We start from the raw sequence: 22843 nt of genomic DNA, 5'->3' as shown, positions 1-22843 counted from the left end.
AATGTTCTCTGCCTCTTAAAACCATATAATCTATAACAAGAATAGAGTACAAGAGACTTAACAGTAACAACAGGGTAACAGGTTTTGACTCTGTGGGATTATTTCTTCATTTTGTTTTGTTTTGTTTTTGATATGGAGTCTTGCTCTGTCTCCCAGGCTGGAGTGCAATGGCACAGTCTGAGCTCACTGCAACCTCTGCCTCCCGGGTTCAAGTGATTCTCCTGCCTCAGCCTCCCGAGTAGCTGGGATTACAGGCACCTGCCACCACACCCAGCTAATTTTGTATTTTTGGTAGAGATGGGGTTTTGCCATGTTGGCCAGGCTGGTCTCGAACTCCTGACCTCACGTGATCCACCCGCTTTGGCCTCCCAAAGTGCTGGGAGTACAGGTGTGAGCTACCATGCCCGGCCTCTTGTGGTATTATTTCTTAAGACTTCTGCTTATAAATTGTTAGGTAACTGCATATGTTAGATTTTAACACTCTTGAAAACCTCCTTCTTAGTACATGAGTTCTTGCATCATACAGTCCATATAAAAATTGCAACTTCATTACTATAATTGTTCCTTAGAAGCTGTTCTGGATTGAAACTTCTTGTTATGTGCAGGTGTTTTTCTTACCAACAATCTTAACCCCTGTGTTTCTCCACACAATACTTAGCCAAAGGGACATGTTTCCACAAAGTCATATCCTATCTTTGTTGTTTTTGCGTCCCCATAGCAAAAAACTGTTTTTGTAACCTGTTCAGTTACCTTTCCCTTTTTGTTTGGTGTTTTACCTTAGCTACTAATAATTCAGCACCCAGAAAAGTACTTAGTACACAGTAGGGGTACAATAAATGGAAATCAATGACTCATTGTGAGCTCAGTTGCTTCCAGGTTATGTAGGGAATATGATTTCATCTTTAAGAATGAAAAACACTTAAGACTTGATGTAAGCAAAATTTCCCTTGAAGACAAAAGTTTCTTTGAAAGAAAATTTTAACCCAAATGTATAAGCCTTTTACATCTAGGAAGGAGATTAATATTATTATAGTAATATTTATTATTATTATAAGCAGCAGTAATAAATAGTAATAAAATAATAATAATTTATTATTATTAGAAGCAACATCAGAAGCTAGGTTATTCTAAGTGCTTTTTTTAATTACTTTTTTTTTTGGTAGAGACAGGTGTCTTGCTATGTTGTGCAGGCTGAACTTGAACTCCCAGGCTCAAGTCCTCCCACATCAGCCTCCAGAGCGGCTTAGTATCTAGATGCACATGTTACCACACCTGGCTCTAAGTCTCTGAATGTTTTTCTTATGTTATCTCTCATACAATCTTTCCAACAACCCTAATAGATAGATGTTTTGTTGTGCCCATTTTTATGGATGAGGAAATCGAGCTCAAAGAAATTAAGGAATGTACTCAAAATCACACTGCTAGTAAGTGGCAGAACCAGGATATGAACTCAGTTTAGTTAAGATTTGGGCTTGATACTTCCAATGCAAGAATATGAGCTTGACTTTGTCCTCCTCAAAATTCCTGCCAAAAGGACATTCAAAAGAAGAAAATAAAGAAAAGAGAATTGGTATCTGCACTACAAACTGGGGAAGATCACCACCCTCATGCTAGAAGAAACATTGAGGGAATTTACAATATGACATTCAGGCAATGAGATTGAGGTAAAGGCCTACCACTGAGAGGTGCTATATATAATTAAGCCCACCTACGCTGGGCGCGGTGGCTCATGCCTGTAATCCCAGAACTTTGGGAGGCCGAGGTGGGCGGATCACAAGGTCAGGAGATGGAGACCATCCTTGTCAACATGGTGAAACCCTGTCTCTACTGAAAATACAAAAATTAGCCAGTCGTTGTGGTGCGCACCTGTAGTCCTGGATACTGCGGAGGCTGAGGCAGGAGAATACTTGAACCCGGGAAGTGGAGGCTGCAGTGAGCAGAGATCGCGCCACCGCACTCCAGCGTGGGCAACAGAGAGAGAGAGACTCCAGGGAAAAAAAAAAAAAAAATCTCTGCAGTGAATTAAGGCTGCGTTTTGTATTCCTAGCTTACTAAAAATGTTTGAAACCAGAAATGACTATTTTATCAAATGCTTTTTAGCATCTATTTAAATAATCGTGTAGTTTAGTAGACGTCCTAAATATTAATTTGTCCTTGCAATCTTGGAATAAGCCCATATAGTCATGAGAAAGACTGTTCACTCTGCAGAACCTGGAAAGAATTCAGGAATTAGAATTACGAGGTATTGGCCAGGTGTGGTGGCTCATGCCTGTAATCCCAGCACTTTGGGAGGCCTAGGTGGGCGGATCATGAGGTGAGGAGATAGAGACCATCCTGGCTAACACAGTGAAACCCCATCTCTACTAAAAATACAAAAAATTAGTGTGCATGGTGGCGGGTGCCTGTAGTCCCAGCTACTTGGGAGGCTGAGGCAGGAAAATCGCTTGAACCCAGGAGGCGGAGGTTGCAGTGATCCAAGATTGTACCACTGCACTCTAGCCTGGTTGACAGAGGGAGATGCTGTCTCCAAAAAAAAAAGAATTACCAGGTCTCAGAGGCAGGGAAATGAACTTGACCTTTGTCCTTTGTCTTCCTTTAGGTTTCTCAGAATTTAATTTAGAACTAAATATGTTGGTTGCAAGTAAACACTTGTTCCATGAACCCATTATGTTGTAATGCCATCAGCCCACTTTAATGGATACCTTGTATCTTAATGAATTGTTTCAATTAATAAATATATACATATAAAGTCTTAAAATAACTTTAGGAATGCAAGTGTGTTCTTGAAAGGTCATTTTGGTTTTTTTTTTTCTTTGAGACAGAGTGTCGATCTGTCACCCAGTCTGATGGTGTGATCTTGGCTCACTGCAACCTTCACTTCCCGAGTTCAGGTGATTCTTCTGTCAGCCTCCCCAGTAGCTGGGATTACAGTTGAGCACCACCACACCTGGCTAATTTTTGTATTTTTAGTAGAGATGGATTTTCAACATGTTGGGCAGGCTGATCTCGAACTCCTGACCTCAGGTGGTCCACCCGCCTCGGCCTCCGAAAGTGCTGGGATTATAGGTATGAGCCACCGTGCCCAGCCAAAAGGTCATTTTGAAAGAGCTAGTGTGGACATCTGAAATATTTATAAGAAAGAAAGCTGCAACATCTTAACTAGTGTACTTTGGTTTAATTTATACTTTTCTCTCTTCAGGTTTGTTTTGTTTTGTTTTGGAGACAGGATCTAGCTCTGTTGCCCAGACCAGATGGCAGTGGCACAATTATGGCTCACTTGAAGGCTTAAACTCCGAAACTCAAGTGATCCTCCCACCTCAGCCTCCCAACTAGCCAGGCCTACAGAGGTGTGCCACCACACCTGGCTGATTATTATTATTATTATTTTTGTCATGAAGATGGGGTCTTACTATGTTGCCCAGGCAGGTTTCCAACTCCTGGGCTCAAGCTCTCTCCAGTTTTTATTATTATTATTATTATTTTTTTTTTTTTGAGACGGAGTTTCGCTCTCGTTGCCCAGGCTGGAGTGCTATGGCATGATCTCGGCTCACTGTAACCTCCACCACCTGGGTTCAAGCGATTCTCCTGCCTCAGCCTCCAGAGTAGCTGGGATTACAGGTGCCCACGACCACACCCAGGTAATTTTTTGTATTTTCAGTAGAGACAGGGTTTTACCATGTTGGCCAGGCTGGTCTTTAACTCCTGACCTCAGGTGATCCACCCGCCTCCCAAAGTGTTGGGATTACAGGTGTGAGTCACCATGCCTGGCCTCTCTTCAGTTTTTATACTGTAACAGTGACAAGCCACTTTTGATGTGCTTAGTATTATCTATATTTTTATCTGTTGTAGTATGAGACCTTGGGAAGGCTGAAAGCAGCTCTGATCTCTACCATTTTAATTCTTTCGAATATTTATTATTAAGCCTTTAGCTTTCCTAATACGAGTTCCAGAAGTCTTCTAATATTTTATATATATTTTTAAGCTAGATGGAGTGTAAATGTTCTTATTTTCCCCCCTCCAAAATATAAGAGAACAAGAATTAAAAAGACTTTGCATTTGTAGGATTTTTAACAATTATTTTTGTTTGTTTGTTTGTTTGTTTGTTTTTTGAGATGGAGTCTCGCTCTGTAGCCCAGGCTGGAGTGCAGTGGCGTGATCTCACCTCACTGCAACCTCTGCCTCCCAGGTTCACGCCATTCTCCTGCCTCAGCCTCCCGAGTAGCTGGGACTACAGGCACCCGCTACCATGCCCGGCTAATTTTTTGTATTTTTAGTAGAGACGGGGTTTCACCGTGTTAGCCAGGATGGTCTCGATCTCTTGACCTCGTGATCCGCCTGCCTTGGCCTCCCAAAGTGCTGGGATTACAGGCATGAGCCCCTGAGCCCGGCCAACAATGATTTTAAATATTTGGTTATTTCTGATTATTTTCTAAAAGAGGAAGTGAGAGGAATAATGCCAGATGAGACTTGGTTTTAAGACAGAAAACTAAAAGTAGATAAAGGATCAGACTAGAAAAAAAAAAATGAGAAGAAAGTAAACCAGGAGCAAGGCCGTTATCAGAAACAGTAACTCTGAGCTTTACTTTCTTTCATTTAAGTTTATTTGTACTCTAAAACTCTTATCTCTAAGGGTATACTTCAGATGAAACACAGCTCTACCTGTGAAAAATTAAAGTAGGAATCAACTAGGATAGCCATAGAGTAGTTATAAGTTTCAGCCACTGGTAGTGAGAAGTTTTAATGACGTAAACCTATGCATCAATGATCCATGTAGGGATAACTCAGTTTCCAGCTGCTGTTAGCTAAACAGCAAACATTTGAATAGAATCTAATGCGTCAGAGTTGGAGCCTTTTCTGTTCCCTTTTTTGAGTTGTTAGTCATAGGGAGAAATACTCCTATGTTACCAGCTAATTATTTCACTCCTTTGTCTTATTTTCCTTGTCTGTCTTCTGGACAGATTTTTAGAGAGATTAGAGAACAGAAGAAAAGGTTTTAAATTGTTTTCTGGCCTCTGTTGGGGAATTTGGGTAGGGCATGTCTCCTGGCTCTTTTTTTTTTTTTTTTTTTGAGATGGAGTTTTGCACTGTCACCCAGGGTGGAATGCAATGGCATGATCTCAGCTCACTGAAACCTGCACCCCCTGGGTTCATGCGATTCTCCTGCCTCAGCCTCCCCAGTAGCTGGGATTACAGGCGCACACTGCCACGCCTGCCATATATATATATATATATATATATATATATATATATATATATATTTTTTTTTTTTTTTTTTTTTTTTTTTAATAGTAAAGACGGGGTTTCACTATGTTGACCAGGCTAGTCTCAAACTCCTAACCTCAGGTGATCTGCCCGCCTCAGCCTCCCAAAGTGCTGGGATTAACAGGTGTGAGCCACTCTTCCCGGCCTGTCTCTTGGCTCATATAAACACTTGGCAGCAGAGGGCTAATGAGGCTAGGCTAAGAGTTAGGTCCCCTAATCAGGCCCTATGCTATATTCTATAGCCTATCTCTAAAGAAATACATCAAATGCATCAAATACGTCCAAAGATACGAAGATAAATGAACATAAATCTATCCCCAGTCTGAGAAGAGTTAAGAGTACATACTATAAAGGATTAGCAGCACGATCTTTTTTTTTTTTTTTTCAGACGGAGTCTCACTCTGTCACCCAGGCTGGAGTGCAGTGGGGTGATCTTGGCTCACTGCAAGCTCAGCCTCCCGGGTTCACGCCATTGTCCTGCCTCAGCCCCCCGAGTAGCTGGGACTACAGGTGCCGGCCACCACGCCTGGCTAATTTTTTGTATTTTTAGTAGAGACGAGGTTTCACCGTGTTAGCCAGGATGGTCTTGACCTCCTGACCTCGTGATCCGCCTGCCTCGGCCTCCCAAAGTGCTGGGATTACAGGCCTAAGCCACTGCGCCCAGAAAAAAGATGTGCTTTACAGAAAAAGATGTGCTGGATCTTTCCCCAAATCGGGAAACCATAGGAAATGCTTCAGTTGATCAAGCATTCCTCAGTCAACTAACCAGTCACCTTCTTGGCGGTATTCTCTCAAAATAGCCATCAGTAATCAGAATTGCAGCTTCTCACCTGTGAGCTAACACCACTGACTCTGATTTCAGCTTGCTTTTCCCCTTGTGCTTATGGGCCCATTCGTTTGGATCTCTGAAATGATCTTGTTTGTATTACAGAGCTCTCATTTGGAAGACAGTGAATCAGCAGCATTACTTTGCTGTGAATGTGAAGAATCAGAAATCTTTAGTGATTCCAATGTACGTAGGTATATGTTTTTATACAGACTTTGGTGATTCAAGTAAAATCTTCTTGGGTAAATTTGGCTATTAAATGCAACTGATATAGTGCCTATTCTTTTATCTTTTGACCCCATTCAGCCAAATAGTCTGGGAAGGCAAATAGGTGGCTTGGAATAAGTGTATATATAAACAGTATGGTACATTTATATGCATAATGCCATGGCAATGACCACTCAAAACTTATCTATTGAAGCAGAAAAAAAATGTAGCATCTTGGAACCTTGACTGAGTTTCCTTCAATAAAGAATGACTGTTGTTGTGGGATTTTTTTTCCCCTCATGTACACATTTTTTTAATGGTCAATAGTATTATTCTTTTCCCTGTGGCAACTGCTTGGTATTGGTGCTGCCACAGGGCCTTTATTCCTCACATACATGGGCCTCACATGTCTTAGCTATTGATAATGTTAAGCCAAATAGTATTATAATCACTGGACTGGAAACTCAACCTGATCATCTTAAATGTGGAACTTTATCTAACTACATTTCATGAGATGTTATAAATTTTACTTACCCCGTCTAACCTCCAGCATACTTACCCACAGAGTCAGGCTGAAGTTAGAGAACAACTTAAATTGACTTATTTTTGTGTGTTGCAATGAGCAGTGAGATTAGTCTGGAAATTCTCAGAATATCCTGAGATATAAGTGAACTTCCCCCGAGTATTGAATGGCCTAGTAGAACAGGCCAAATTGGGGCTTAGCCCAGGAGGGTTCTTAGTTTCACCAGGAAAGAAATCAAGGGCAAGCCAGTGGTGTTAGACAGCAATCTTTTATTGAACAGTACTGCTCCTGGTGGAACAGCACTAACTCACAGGTAGTGTACCCAGAGTCTGCAACGTGTGGGCTCTTGGCAAGTGTATTTATACTCACTTATACCTACTTTCAGTTACATGTAAATTAAGGGCAGGTTAATGCAAATTGAGGGGTGGGTTATTTAGAACTTTCTAGGAAAGGGGCAGTAACTTCTGGGTCATTGCCATGGCATTTGTAAACTGTCATGGTGCTGGTGGGAGTGTCCATGCTAATGAGCAATGAGGGCAGCCAGGGATTGCCCTTGTCACAATTTGCTGGTTTTGGCCAGTTTCTTCACCTTATCCCATCTGGAACAGATCCTACTTTGTTCAGCAGTGTTGTGACCGGAAAACAAGTTCTGCTGGACTCTTGCCTCATTAGTTCATACACATCGTTCTGCCTTAAAGGGGTATTAGAAGTATTTTGGAAGGAAGTGAAGGGAAGAGTTGTGGGTCCGGAAAACTAAACTGTCATTTAGATCACTGTTTCCTATTGAGCCCCCCCTAAAAAAGCATGAGGGGGTTGGCTACAAAAATGCAGACACCGTCCCAGTTATATTAATGAAAATTAGAAATAGAGAGGACCAGCTCTTTGTGAGAGGCCCTGGTCTCTGCCTTCTGCTTCTCCTTTCAGCCCAGATACCTGATGTTTTTATCTGTTTGCTTCTCACTGGCTCTGAGTTGAAGACTTGGTGACAATCTGATTTTTTTTAAGGTGTACTGCCCTTCACTGCGAAGCTTGTGCAGATTAGGGATGGCACTATGAGGAAAGACTTTATTCAAGCATATTTTTGGACTGTTATACCCATAGGAGACTGGGCTGCTCTTGGAATTTTCCCCCATTTTATGAGAGGTTCAAGATGTCCTTGTATCAAACTGAAGTTTAGAAACATAGCAAAACTTTTTCCCACTTGGACATTTTTTTTCTGTGTCTTGCTATAGAATGAATCCTACTTCACAAATTTAAAAAAATATAGTTTATATAAACTGAATTATAACACATTTCAAAACTGTATTGTTTTTTACAGATTTGATTGTTTTCTATAATTTTACTTGACTTGATCTCTTCCAACAAGTAGCTGTGACTAAAACTAGATTCTAAAAACCTTGACCATAAAAAATGAATTCTGTCAGTATCAGGATATTTATTGCTCATAGTAGCACTCCATAAATATTGTTGAAGTTTCACTAATGGAAACTATCTCTTGAAGTAAGATGTGTCTCTCAAGTATATCACCATAGTACTACCTGCACTGAGGCTGGCTTCCTCATCTTCATGTCACAGTGAATGCAGTTACCATTTCAGGACCTCATTCACCTATTTATTTACGCAATTGCACTTCATTCAGTGTTGATGAATCTGGAATGGCATGAGTTAAGTTATTGTGATTCATTAATAGCTGGAGTGGTGCTCATTTTCTTAGTGCTTGCAAACATTAACTGATGAATCCATGTGAACACTTATCAGTATTTTGCAGATGACAAACTGAGGGTGAAAGGTTATAATCTTTGTCCAGTGTTGTATGATAAGCAGGGGCAGTGCTGATGTCAAATCTCAGCTGATAGCCATCATGAGCTCGTCACCAGTGGGCAGCCTCATTGATGGAATATGTGCCAGTCTCCTTATATGGTATCCTATAAGATTTACTTTGTTCAGGCCAGGCACGGTGGCTCATGCCTGTAATCCCAGCTCTTTGGGAGGTCAAGGTGTGCAGATCGCTTGAGGTCAAGAGTTCGAGAAAGCCTGGCCAACGTGGTGAAACCCCGTCTCTACTAAAAATACAAAAGCTGGGTGTGGTGGTGTATGTATGTAGTCCCAGCTACTTGGGAGGCCGAGGCAGGAGAATTGCTTGAACCAAGGAGGTGGAGGTTGCAGTGAACCAAGATCGCACTACTGCACTCCAGCCTGGGCAACAGAGCAAGACTCCATCTCAAATATATATATATATTTTGTTCAGTTTGCAGTGGAGTCCTCTGGACTTATTATACTGGCATACTGTTTTGGCTGATTTTGTCTGAAAGAGACTAGTACATGGGAATCTACATGAAGAATATTTTCATGAAATTGGACACATGTGGGGAAAAGGAAACTTTAGTTTTAATGGTTTTTCTCCCTTAGAAACAATTAGTTGGGGCCAGGCACAGTGGCTCATGTCTGTAATCCCAACACTTTGGGAGGCCAAGGCAAAAGGATCACTTGAGCCCAGGAGTTCGAGAGCAGCCTGGGAAATACAGCGAGACCCTGTCTCTACAAAAAAATAAAACAATTAGCCAGGCATGGTGGCACATACTTGTAGTCCTAGCTACTTGGGAGGCTAAGGTGGGAGGATACACCGTTGCGCTCCAGCTTGGACAACAGAGCCAGACTCTGTCTCCAAAAAAAAAGAGAAACAATTAGTTAGGTATATGTATTTACAGAATACTCTGGGTTGTTTTATTGTATTGCCAAGCCTTTCATTCATTTAAGTCAGATTCCTTGTGTCTTTTCCTCAAGAGGCAAGAGTTGTTTCATGTACTTGGCTGACTTTTTAAAGGTGTTAGATCCTCCTCCTGTTTTGTTTGTTCAGGGAGTATTTCCCACACTTTTTTTTCCCCTTTTCTCACTTCCCTGTTCCCACCCCCATGTCAAATGGAATTGAAGAGCTTCTTCCTAATTTGAAGGCTTAACCTTGGGGGTGGGATGAGGGGGCAGTTATTTGCAGAGCAAAATGATTGAAATCTCCACTACTTAATTTTCTGCAAAGGAAGTGGTATGTGATCTTGATAATTATTTGAAGTAGAAATACTGATGTAAAGAAGAGGAGTAGAAGATAAAGTCAATCACTGAACAACTTTCTCTTCAATTTTGGGATAAGAGAAGTATGAACTTTAATTAGTTTTATTCATTCATTTGCTTCTGCATAATTCATTCATTCACCAAGTATTGATTGACTGATGTGCAAATCACTGGGCCCGGGGGAGTAGGGGCCCTTAGAGAAAGTATAATCTACACTTCACGAATTAGTTTTATGGCTATTCATGGAAAGTCCTGAAAAGGAGAGGAGAAAATCATTACATGCAGTATGTGGGAAGAAGAAAAGAAATCTGGATAAGTGAAAACAAATTTGGCTGGAGGGCAATTTGGCTGGAGAGCTGGCTGCCTTAGATCTCTTGGGGCTTTCCTAGAAGAGAAGGCAGGAGTGCAGAGAGGCCCCTGCCCCTTTTCTGATCCCACTCAGTCTCCAGGAAACCAGGTAATAGATAGAAGCAGCTACTTGCTCCCTCTGCTGTGCACAGGTTTGTTAGAGGTTTCCATAATGGGGAGAGGATCTGTCTGCCCCTAGAGAAAGATGATAGTGTGACTGGAAGAGGTCACAGAGAAAGAAGATACTGGCTTTAGCTGCAAGAGTTTCACCTTGGCTTCAAATAAGAAGGAATGTAGGCAGTGACTAGAGCAGGTTGGGATGCTAGTGACAGCAACAGGCACTGAGACTCCTGAGGCTTCTCTTCATTTCCCTCTCCTGTACACACTGCTGTCCTACCTAAAAGGAGGAAGATGCTCTGGATGAGCTGGGATTCCAATTATTGTGCTTATGGGTGGTCACCTAGGAACAAATGGATTCATTTACCATTGTAGGGCTATTTCTTCCCCAGCCTGGTAGTCAGGAAAATGTTTGTTATATTAGTTTATTTCCTAAAAATAAAACTTATTTATCTCATTTCCCTGGTCTTCTCACCCCAACCCCTACCCAACCAAACTGGCAGAAGGTCATATATAGAATAGTCATACTATTTTTATGATCTGTTTCATTCCTTTGCTTGGTTTATTATATCCTTGAAGGATGTAATATTACACTCTGTGCAGTCAAAAAAAAAGCTTTGATGCTTGAATAGCCCAGTGAAAGGAAGAGATGTTAGCCTTTTGTGTTATTAAAGAAAAGAAAAAGCCACCCCCTAGAATCAAGTGTGGAAAAGGCAGATGCAAAGAAAGGAAAATCTAAAATGTAAGAATTATTTGGTTTAGAATATTTTTACATTCTTGGACTATAGGTTTGCATTCTCTTCTAGGAAAGGACAGTGTCTCAGAATACAATATCCTTGTTGATAATCAGCTTGTATGGGATTTTTAACATAGAGTCATTTGGGGAGTGGAAAAATGGCTTGAGAGAGATAGAAGATTTAGCCTCATAGTAAGTTCAAGATGAAGGATTTAAGAATTTTTAAAAGTTATCAACATTAGGGTAAACTCTAATTCAAGGCCTGATGTGGAGTAGCCAGTCCTTATAGACTGAAGATAGAAAGGACTTCAATCCTCAGGATTCTTCTGAGATATCCTGTTCTTGTATGTTTTAAGTCTTGAAATATAGTGTATTGGAATGATCAAAACAATGAATGATTTGTTAGTTCAGAAAGGAAAACTACACTTAGGAGGGAGAAACTGCTAGACTAATACATATATATATATATTTTTTTTTTAGACTGAGTTTCCCTCTGTCACCCAGGCTGGAGTGCAGTGGCACGATCTCAGTTCACTACAACCTCTACCTCCTGGATTCAAGCGATTCTCATGCCTCAGTCTCTCAAGTAGCTGGGACTACGGGCGTGCACCACTCACACCTGGCTAATTTTTTTTATTTTTAACAATTATTTTTTATTTTTAGTGGAGATGGGGTTTCACCATATTGGCCAGGCTGGTTTCGAACTCCTGACCTCAAGTGATCCGCCCACCTCAGCCTCCCAAAGTGCTGGAATTACAAGCGTGAGCCACCGCGCCCAGCCTGCTATAGTAATTAAATCTACTTTTGTAAATCTCTAGAGATTATAAGCAAAAACAAGATAGTAGTGGATGAACATCCAGATGCAACAACAAACTGGTTAGCTGTAAGGTGGGGATGGTGTTTAAGCCTACAGCAAGCACGTCCTGTCATTCCTGATAATTTGTATTTACCCTCTTCATTTCTGCTGTCTATACCATATGTATTTTCTGTTTCTTTTTTCAGACTCATTTGCAGAACACATTTCAGTAGCCAACATACACAAATAGAAAAAGAGGGGAAAAAAAGGGAAATTTGGTGCTAAGAAGATGAGTTTTATTATGAGTTTCAAATGGCAGTTGGCCAGTAGCAAACAGTTGCCCCACAGGAGTTTAGGATTACTTGAATTGTTTCAGCATCACCTCTGCTGCATTGTAGAAAGATTGTTAGGGCCTGTGGTCAGACAAAAGATAAAAAAGTGTTGCTAATGGCAAACATAGTTTTACCATGAATAATATCCTTATTTTTTACTTTGGAAGGGGTCTGATGCAAATTTACACTAATAGGAATGTGATGTTAAATTTATTTTGTTTCAGGATAAGATGTAAGAAAGCATAGCTCAATGATTTTATCCCAGAATAATTATTATGAGAAATAATTTTCTTTTAAAAATCTTACACTTGAGTGACATTTGAGGAGAAATAAGATTTGTAGTAATCTTGGGTACAAAGGCTATTTTTGAAATTAGCCTTATTTAACTCAGTGGTTCTCATTGTGGCTGCCCATTAGAATCACCTGCTGATCTTTTTTTTTTTTTTTTTTTTTTGACACTGAGTCTTGCTCTGTCGCCTAGGCTGGAGTGCAGTGGTGCAATCTCAGCTCACTGTAACCTCCGACTCCCAGGTTCAAGAGATTCTCCTGCCTCAGCCTCCTGAGTAGCTGGGATTATAGGTGCCTGCCATGACACCTGGCTAATTTTTGTATTTTTAGTAGAGACAGGGTTTTTTTTTTTTTTTTGAGACGGAGTCTGGCTCTGTCGCCCAGGCTGGAGTGTAGTGGCCGGATCTCAGCTCACTGCAAGCTCCGCCTCCCGGGTTCACGCCATTCTCCCGCCTCAGCATCCGAGTAGCTGGGACTACAGGCGCCCGCCACCGCGCCCGGCTAGTTTTTTGTATTTTTTTTTTTTTAGTAGAGACGGGGTTTCACTGTGTTAGCCAGGATGGTCTCGATCTCCTGACCTCGTGATCCGCCCGTCTCGGCCTCCCAAAGTGCTGGGATTACAGGCTTGAGCCACCGCGCCCGGCCGAGACAGGGTTTTATCATGTTAGCCAGGCTGGTCTTGGACTCCTGACCTCAGGTGATCCACCTGCCTCGGCCTCCCAGAGTGCTGGGATTATAGGCATGAGCCACCGTGCCTGGCCCTGATGATCTTTTAAATTAATAACAGGGTCTCACCCCCATGCAGTTAAATCAGGATCTCTGTGAGTAAGGTCCAGGTATTGGTATTTTTTAAATGCTTCCAGGATTATTCTAATGTGAATCAAGGGTTAACAACACTGGTTTGGGTTGGGGACGGTGGTGCACACCTGTAATCCCAGCACTTTGGGAGGCTGAGGTGGGAGGATCACTTAAGCTCAGGAATTCAAGACCAGCCTGGGCAACAAAGCAAAACTCCATCTCTACATACATACATACATACATACATACATACATACATACATACATAAAAGCCAAGAGAGGTGGTGCACTCCCATAGTCCCAGCTACTCGGGAAGCAGAGATGGGAAGATCACTTGAACCCAGAAGGTTGAGGCTATTGTGAGCCAAGATTATGCCACTGCACTCCAGCCTGGGTGACAGAATGAGACCCTGTCTCAAGAAAAGAAAAAACAGAAAAAGAACACTGGTTTAACTCTAGCTATGCTAATTTTTGCACCGCCATATTAGAAATCTAATGTGCAACATTTGTAACATTGTAACATCTGTTCCTTGAGCAGCGGGATAAAATGTGAGATTGACTACAATTTTTTAAGAGTTGGCTGTAGGCATTTTATTACTCAGGTACAACACACTTAACTTCTATTCTTTCTATTCAGTGAAATTTCTTGGTTAGTCTTCTGTTAAAAGAAAAGCAAGATACTGAAATGAGATAATCCAAATCTACTATAAACTTACCATACCTTTTCCATAAGGTATAAAGGCTATAAAGACTTATTCTTCTGTGTCAACATAATGCTAGGGAGCTAGAGTAAAGAAAATATAATTAAAGATCACTTTATACTTTGTATATTATACTTTTACTGAAGTAAAATATACATAGGGAACAGTGTACTTTTTTTTTTTTTTTTTTTTTTTTTTTTTGAGACGGAGTCTCACTCTGTCACCCAGGCTGGAGTGCAGTGGCGCGATCTCGGCTCACTGCAAGCTCCGCCTCCCGGGTTCACGCCATTCTCCCGCCTCAGCATCCGAGTAGCTGGGACTACAGGCGCCCGCCACCGCGCCCGGCTAGTTTTTTGTATTTTTAGTAGAGACAGGGTTTCACCATGTTAGCCAGGATGGTCTCGATCTCCTGACCTCGTGATCCACCCGCCTCGGCCTCCCAAAGTGCTGGGATTACAGGCTTGAGCCACCGTGCCCAGCCGGGAACAGTGTACTTGTGCTTTTATGTGTAATAATGAATTTTCACCATCTGAGGTTTTCACAAACGCAGGTCAATCACGAAGTATGTAACCTGTACCTAGATCAGGAAATGGAATATTACAACTCCCCAATACTATTTCCCCCTTTCGCCAATCCCTCCTTGCTCCTTTCAGTTACTACTGACTCACCCACCCAGCCATCATACACCAGGAATAACCACTTTCCCGACTTCTTGACCATGTCATTGTGATTTTGATGTGGATATCAGGCTATGCTCTTTAGAGGTCTCTCTCAGACTTTCAGAATCAGAATCATGTAGTAAAGAGCTCAAGTTCAAGGTTCAGACAGCCTGGGTCGGAGTCCAGTTTCACCACTTACTGACTGTGTGACTTCACTCTAAGCCTCATTTCCCCTATCTATAAAATGGGAATAATAATAGTACCTATCCCATTGAGTTGTTAGAATTAAATGAGATAACTTATGTAAAGTGCTTAGAGGGCCTGGCGCATTATCTTTGCCAAGCAGAGAGCAGGGCCGGTGCAGGATTCCCTCATGTCACCAGCTCTTCAGCAGAGTCAAGGCAGTGCCACTGTTGTCTGTCTTCATTATGTCTGCAGACATAATGAAGTTCATACTTCAGCTCTGGAGAAAAAAGAAGAAAAAGTGGACATCCTGACCATCATCCATTTTCTTCACCATCCCTAATTTGGCTTGTGGCTTGGCTAACTTGTGACAACTTCTAAAATATATTGTTTAAATACATGAAATGGCTATTGAAAGGCCAAAAGTATTCTCTTATACATCTTTATATTATCCATAGCTCTTAGCACAGTGATTTAATTGTAAATTGCACATAGTTGATGCGTTGGCTAAAAGAATCTAAAAATGATACTTCAGACACACCGTGCTCTCCTGTGCTGGATTTGTATTGGTCTGGCTCCTGATCCCTCTTTTTACCAGAGTTATATTTTTGAAACATCTGGCATGTTTCAAAGAATGCAGAAAGTGGCAGTGAAACAATTTGTAGGCAGAAACAAGGAGCCTTGGCCAAATTTGCAAAATTAACCAAATAAAAGCTCCAACTAGTTGAGTTATCTTGCTTCCATAATCTGAGGCAGGTTCTGCTCAGGTATCTTTTCCTCTTATTTTGGTTTGGGAGAGTAAGGAAAACAGGAGGAGCTGAGGTTTTTCTCAGATTTTTAAGATTATAGCTTGGGAAAAATTTACCCTTTGGAAAGGGTGGGGTGAGAGGAAGGACCCTTACTGTGAGTACTTACCATGTGACACCCATTGTGCTAAATGCTTTTTATGCAGTTTAGTGTTGAATCCAAGGCTTTGAGGCAACTACTTTTAGTAGTCCCTGTTTAAAGGTGAGAAACCAAGCTTGCCTAAAGTATGTGACCATGCTGGTAGTGACAGCTAAGTCTGCCTGACACTCCCAGCCTGAGCTCTTTAACTTATGCTGGATTACCTTTGCCCTTGAATGTAATGTTGTTATTCTGGTGCTAGGAGTTCAGGGTCAAATGCATTAGTGATTTTCAACTCTAGTTTTATGCGAGAATAATCTGTAGAGTTTATTTTAAAAATATAGAAACTTACATCTCACTTTAGGAAGTTTCTTGTTCAATAGGTCTTAAATGAGACCTGACGTATTTCTTCTTTACAAAGGTCCATAGGTGATTGTGTGCCAGAGTTGAAAATTATAATTCTCAGAAATTCCCTAGTGGGGAATTATAAGATTACAGATGTGGGGGCATCTGAAGACTGAATTTGGAATATTGTAAAGATACACTGTTATTAGAAGTACAGGGAAGGAAGAGTTAACTTAATAATCAAGTTTCGTATTTCAAGAGGTAGTGTTACAGGATTTTTGGCGTATTGCTTTGCCAACCAGAAACCTTTGTGGCCAGTGGCGCCTTTGCCCAACTTTTGCAGAATGAGTGGGCTCATTCCAAGCCCACTCGGTCCGGCAGGTTATACTCGGGTCACGGTACCGGCCTGGATCCCATACCTGCCAAGGGCGAGCCAGGCATGGAGTGGCGAGGGGTGTATAAGCAAGGGTGAGGTCCGGCTACTGTGCACAGCCAGGTACGCTGGCTACAGTGGGAGAGGCAGAGCCTGATCTTTTGGCTTGGTATGACATCAGCCCCTGTTGCCATGGTGATGGAGGCCTGGCATACCATAAGCAGCTTCCACAGCTGACACCAGGGAACATGATAGCACCTGGAAGCTTAGAGATGCCAGGAACCACAGATCCCTAAAGAGGGTGTCACAGCCCTGGCTCATTGAGCTTCTAGGTCTGGGTTCCCCAAAGGGCTGCAAGCTCTTCTCTCCTTATTGTCTTCTTTCCTTATTGTTGCCCGCAACATGGTGAGCAAGGGGGCGTGTTTCAGCCCTGTTTGTGTTACAGCTCTTTTAGCCCCGCTATTCGGCAGGTCCCGAATTCTTGTCCTGTGCCCAGGAAGAATGAGGTATGCAGACAAGTGGAGAGTGTGCAAAGTGAAGAGAAGCTTTATTGAGCGGTAGAACAGTTCAGAGGAGACCCACAGTGGGTAGCTCCTCTCCATAGCCAGGGTGTCGTTCAACTCTAAGCAGAGAGTGTAGCCCCTGTCTGCTAGGCAGGTCATCCCGATGAGTGTTCAGCTCCAGCAGAGAGGGTAGCTCCTCTCTGCAGGCAGGTCATCCCATCCTCTCTTCTGGTCTGGCTGAGTCCGGGGCTTTTCATGGGCCTCAGAGGGAAGGAAGTGCATACCAGTTGGTTCATGAGTGGCCATAGGCAGCCCAGAAAAAGTACCACAAATTCCCACTGCAGTCTGTGGGTCCAGCAGTCTGGCCTTCATGCTTCAGGCCCTTCGTGGCTTGCAGGTGGGACTTCACCAGGGACTCACCACCATCTGCCTAGGAGCCTGCCTGCCTCCTGCTTCCATTCATGGTGCCCAGGCTGTTCATGCCAAGGGGCACCTGCAGGTTAACACCAAGCTACCCTTGGCCTGCCCCCTCAACCTCCATCTTATGCTTGTCAGTGCCCAAACCCAGTGTCTGGAGGGGGTCGGGGGCCAGGGGGCTGGTGTGTCAGTGTGCCTCAAGCATGCACACACCCAGCCAGGTTGCAACAGTGCCCAGGCTTAGCCTCAGCTTTGCCCCATGATCAGAGTGGGCACCAATAGCCAGGAGAAGCCAGACAGTGAGAGCAGGCACTTCCATGCCTGCTGGGGAAGGAGGGGCCTTCCTGGGCCCTCAAGAGTACAGTGATGCCTGGGTCTGCAGCTGAGGTTTGGGCAGCTGCAGCTGTGCCTGGGAGGGCAGGGCTCCTGCCTGCTCCAGGCTCCCAAGAGCACAGGGGTGCCCAGGTCACAGCCACAGCTTGTGCAGCTGCAGTTGTGCCTGGGGAGCTCCCACCCTGCCAACTTGCAAGGGGCAGGGCTCCCGCTTTTCCCCAGCTCCCGCCAGCTCCATGGAGTGCACAGCCCTGGCCATGCCTCCTCTTTGGGTTTCCCTCACAGTGGCAGCAGGCAAGATGCAGGTGGCGCAGTGGGCCCAGCCAACCCTTTACAAACAAACCTGATGCTCCTGGGACCAGCCCAGTCCTGGCTGTACCTTTGGCTGGGTTCTCACAGGCTCCTGGGATGTGGCAGGGAGCAATATTGAGGCCACGGCAGAGGCTCTGGGCCTGGGAGAGTGGGTCCTGCCCAGCCGTGAGAGGGTGGGGGTGGTGCAGTTGGCTGCCTCAGGGACATGGGCCACAGGGGTCCCACCGTCACCACTGCTGCTCCCATAGCTGCTCCTGCCGCCACCACCCCTGCCTCCCCACTACGGCTGGCAGCTACAATGGATAGCCCACCGCTGCCACCAGTAAGATGCTATCTGTCACTGGAAATTGGTAATAACTGGGGTGTTTTTAGCCAGATTAATTTTTTCCATTCTTTCTGTGAATTTCTAGAGTGCTGTCACAATTGTACTCAAGCACAATCTTTCTCAACCCTAGTTTGCTATCTAAGATGTCTATTTTCTTTTCTTTTCTTTTCTTTTTTTGAGACAGAGTCTCACTCTGTTTTGTCACCTAGGCTGGAGTGCAGTGGCATGATTTCGGCTCACTGCAACCTCCGTCTCCCAGGTTCAAGTGATTCTTTTGCCTCAGCCTCCCAAGTAGCTGGGACTACAGGTGCTTGCCACCACACTGGGCTAATTTTTGTATCTTTAGCAAAGAAGGGGTTTCACTATGTTGGCCAGGCTGGTCTCGAACTCCTGACCTCACGTGATCCACCCTCCTCGGCCTCCCAAAGTGCTGGGATTATAGGCATGAGCCACCACGCCCAGCCTAAGATATCTATCTTCTTAGTGCTGAAGGTAAAGTCCTGGTGAAACTGTAATTTCAAAGCTATTAGGCAAGAAGTGTTAACCTTGGAGAGAGCAATGGATAACCCCGATTAAGACAAATGTCATGAGAGTTGTAAATTTAACAAATTCTTAATCTCAGTGGAACCTGTCTGCTGAGTCACTCCTAATGACTTTTGTGTATTTTCTGTAATCTCAACAGTGTGCTTTGGCAGCAGAAAAGGGGTAATAATTTTTCCTCTCACTTTATAATTAGAAAGGTAGAGTTATAAAGGCCGTGACTTGCTGTTAAAACTACAAATAACTGAAAAGATGGCTAACATTTCTTGAGTGCTACCATGTGCCTGGTTAGTAAAAAGAAATGTTCATATGTACATTATTTCACATTACATTTCTGATATCAGTAGTATTTATCCCTGTTCTAGAAGAGATATTCTTGTTTTCTGAGTTTTGAGAAAACTGAGCTTATTTACTCCACAATTATTTAAGTCTACTCTGTGGCAGGCACTACACTAGGCAATGGGTATCCAGTGATGAACAAAGCAAACTCTGCCTTTATGGAATTTACAGTCCATCAGGGAAGGTACAATAAAAAACAAATATTCAATTACAGAATATGATAATGTTATAAAAAATTCAAATGGAAAAACGATAAGATTTATTATTTAGATAAAGGATGTTCAAGAAGGGCCTCTCTAACATGGTGATATATTTATGGGATATATTTAAGGGATTTGCTTAGGATCACACATCTCTTAAGTGATGAAGTTCAAGTCTGATTTCCAAGGCTATGCTCACCATGCCATTTTGCCTGTCAGATATGTACTTGGAATCCACCCCAAGGTTGTGACTCACATCTCTAGTCATATAAGCATTCATACCATGACACTGTACCAGATTTTCAGAAGAGGCATTATAAAATTTATAAATAATAAATTATTAATAATATTTCTTTCAAAAGAAACCTGTCTCCTAAAATGCTTTTCTTTTCTTTTTTTTTTTTTTTTTTTTTTTTTTTTTGAGACAGAGTCTTGCTCTGTTGCCCAGGCTGGAGTGCCGTGGCATGATCTCAGCTCACTGCAAGCTCCACCTCCCGAGTTCATGCCATTCTCCTGCCTCATCCTCCCAAGTAGCTGGGACTACAGGTGCCCGCCACCACGCCTAGCTAATTTTTTTGTGTTTTTAGTAGAGACAGGCCTCCTTATTTAAGGACAGCCCAGGAGGCAGCAGGAACAAGGGAAAGAGAAGAAAGGGCTATAAACAGTATATGAATCTCAATAAATTATAGAGAGAGACACAGCTCCAAAGAAGCTGAAAATCTGCTCTAACTGCACTAGGTGCATTTGCGTGAGGAAGTGTCCTCCTGTCATGCATGAGCTGGGGCTGGAAATTCCACTGTGGATCAACATCTTATTTCCTGGTCTTACTTGAACTTAATTTGCAGGGCCTGGTCCAGGAGCTGGGCAGAAGACTGCTCATGGAAGAAGCTGACTACGAGTGTTAGATGATGGTTAGAACCTTAAGGTATCTGGAAAGAATGTGGATGAAAGGGAAACTGCTCTTGGGAAGGGAAAAGACCAAGGTGAACAATGAAATACAACCTTGAATTTGAATGCTATGGTCTTCTTCTGAGTCCAGTGCAATGCCTGTTTGGCTAAAGTTTTTTTTGTTTTTTTTTGGGGGGGGTTTTTTTAGCGTTTTCCAACAGAGTTCTTCCGAAATGCCCTTTGCTTCAAAAGAATCTGTCTACTTATTCTTTTTCCTCCAAGGAAATAACAGCAGTTCTTAGGCTAGTCAGATTCTGTAGAAGTGTGATGCAGTTTTTCTCATTGTGGATTATAAACCTGCTTAGATTTGAGTAATGCCTAGTGGGAATTTCTGTTTGGAAAGGATTCATATACCATATTCATATATGCATCTTACTTGATGATTGGTTGTAAAGATTGTAAATTGATTTGATCCTGGCAATTTGACATTTTAGTCAAGAGTTGTTATAATGATCAAATGCTTTGACGCAGAAATCTAACTCTTGAATATTTCCTCTGAGGAAATTATATTTTTTAAAAACTATATGTACTAAGATTTTAATGAATATATTTAGTAATGAGAGGAGGTTAATTAAACTATGGTAATATAGTGAAGCCATTAAAGTGAAAAACTTAATTAAAACTATATAGTTTCATGAGAAATTACATAATTAATATTAAATGAATGGAAAAAAATTAAGTTGCCTTTCTACCTTACTTTATGACAAAATACAGATGGATGTGATAATTAAATGTAAAGAATTTGACACCACAAGGAATATCATGTAGGAGAATTTTTTTATAATCTTAGAGTAGGGAAGCTCTTTTTATGACACAAAACCCAGAAACAATAAAAGAAAACATTGCTAAATTCAAGTACATAAAGTCAAAAAATCTACATTAAAAGATCTTATAAACAAAGTCAAAACCACAGGTTGGGAAAAAGACTTTTGGAAGGAAGGAAGGGAGGGAGGGAGGGAGGGAGGAACAAATAACAAAATGACAACAGTAAGTTCTTATCAATAGTAACACTGAATGTAAATGGACTAAACTCTGCAATCAAAAGACATAGAATAACGGAATAGAGAAAAAATAAGATCTAATGATCTGTTGCCTATAAGAAACACACTTCACCTATAAAGACACACATAGACTAAAGATAAAGGGTTGGAAAAAGATATTCCATGCCCATGGAAACCAAAAAAGAGCAAGAGTAGCTATACTTATATCAGATAAAATAGATTTCAAGACAAAAACTATAGAGACAAAGAGGATCATTATATAATGTTAAAGGAATTAATTCAGCAAGAGGATGTAACAGTTGTAAATATATATGCAGCCAGCATTGGAGCACTCAGATATATAAAGCAAATATTATTAGAGTGAGAGAGATGAACCCCAATACAATAATAGTTGGGTACTTCAACACACCACTTTCAATATTGGAAAGATCATCCAGACAGAAAATCAAAGAAACAACAGACCTAATCTGCACTATAGACCAAATGGAACTAATAGATATTTACAGACCATTTCATCCATTGGCTATAGAATACACATTTTTCTCAGCTTATGGAGCATTCTCAAGAACAGACCATATGTTAGACCACAAAACCAGTCTTAACAAAATAAAAGAAAACAAAATGGCTGGGCTCTGTGGCTTACACCTGTAATCCCAGCACTCTGGGAGGCCGAGGCAGGCGGACCACTTGAGGCCAGGAGTTCAAGATAGCCTGGCCAACATGGTAAAACTCTGACTCTACTAAAAAAAAAAAAAAAGCTGATGTGGTAGTACACACCTGTGATCCCAGCTGCCCGGGAGGCTGAGGCACAAGGATCGCTTGAACTTGGGAGGTGGAAGTTGCAGTGAGCTGAGATAATGCCACTGCACTCCAGCCTGGGCAACAGGGTAAGACTGTCTCAAAAAAAAAAAAAAAAAAAAAAAAGAAAGAAAGAAAAAGCTAGAAAACCAAAAAAAATTGAAATCAAGTATCTTCTCTGACCACAATGGAATAAAACTAGAAATCAATAACAAGAGGAACTATGGAAATTATATAAACACATGGAAATTAAACAGTATGCTCCTGAATGACCAGTGGGTCAATGAAGCAATTAAGAAAGAAATTTTAAAATTTATTGAAACAAATGGGTAGAACAAAATTTTATAGCCATCATTCATTTATTCAAACATTACTTAAAGGAAAAAGAGGGCCAGGCTCACACCTGTATCCCAGCACTTTGGGAGGCCAAGGTGGGAGGATCACTTGGGCGCAGGACTTCAAGACCAGCCTGAGCAGCATAGGGAGACTCCATCTCTACCAAAAATTTAAAAATTTAGCTGGGCATGGTGAGTCCAGCTACTCAGGAGGCTGAGGTGGGAGGATCCCTTGAGTCCAGGAATTCAAGGCTGCAATGAGCTATGATAGCACCACTACACCCTCACCTGGGCAACAGAGCGAGACCCCATGTCAAAAAAAAAAAAAAAAGAGAGAAAGAAGATAG

At 42.1% G+C, this 22843-nt stretch overlaps 1 protein-coding gene across 10 annotated transcripts in view; it reads left to right on the top strand.

Annotated features, from left to right (window-relative positions):
* Window positions 1-22843, top strand: part of SSH2 (slingshot protein phosphatase 2) — a 306298-nt gene that overhangs the window by 73664 nt on the left and 209791 nt on the right. For 3 of the 10 annotated variants that reach the window (XM_077970695.1, XM_028836169.2, XM_015118963.3), the window contains exon 2: window positions 6194-6274. The exons of 6 other annotated variants lie outside the window; for them this stretch is intronic. Coding sequence is in view for 2 of the 4 variants with exons in the window: in XM_028836169.2 (XP_028692002.2) it covers window positions 6194-6274 (81 nt within the window). In the remaining 2 variants the exon portion in view is untranslated. Of the gene's footprint in view, window positions 1-6192; window positions 6275-22843 lie in introns of those variants that run through there. One more of the 10 variants, XM_077970694.1, reaches the window with a different exon arrangement.

The sequence above is a fragment of the Macaca mulatta genome, chromosome 16, assembly GCF_049350105.2.
Source record: "Macaca mulatta isolate MMU2019108-1 chromosome 16, T2T-MMU8v2.0, whole genome shotgun sequence".
In the NCBI taxonomy this organism is placed as follows: Eukaryota; Metazoa; Chordata; class Mammalia; order Primates; family Cercopithecidae; genus Macaca; species Macaca mulatta.
This window is presented reverse-complemented; position numbering and strand designations above follow the sequence as displayed.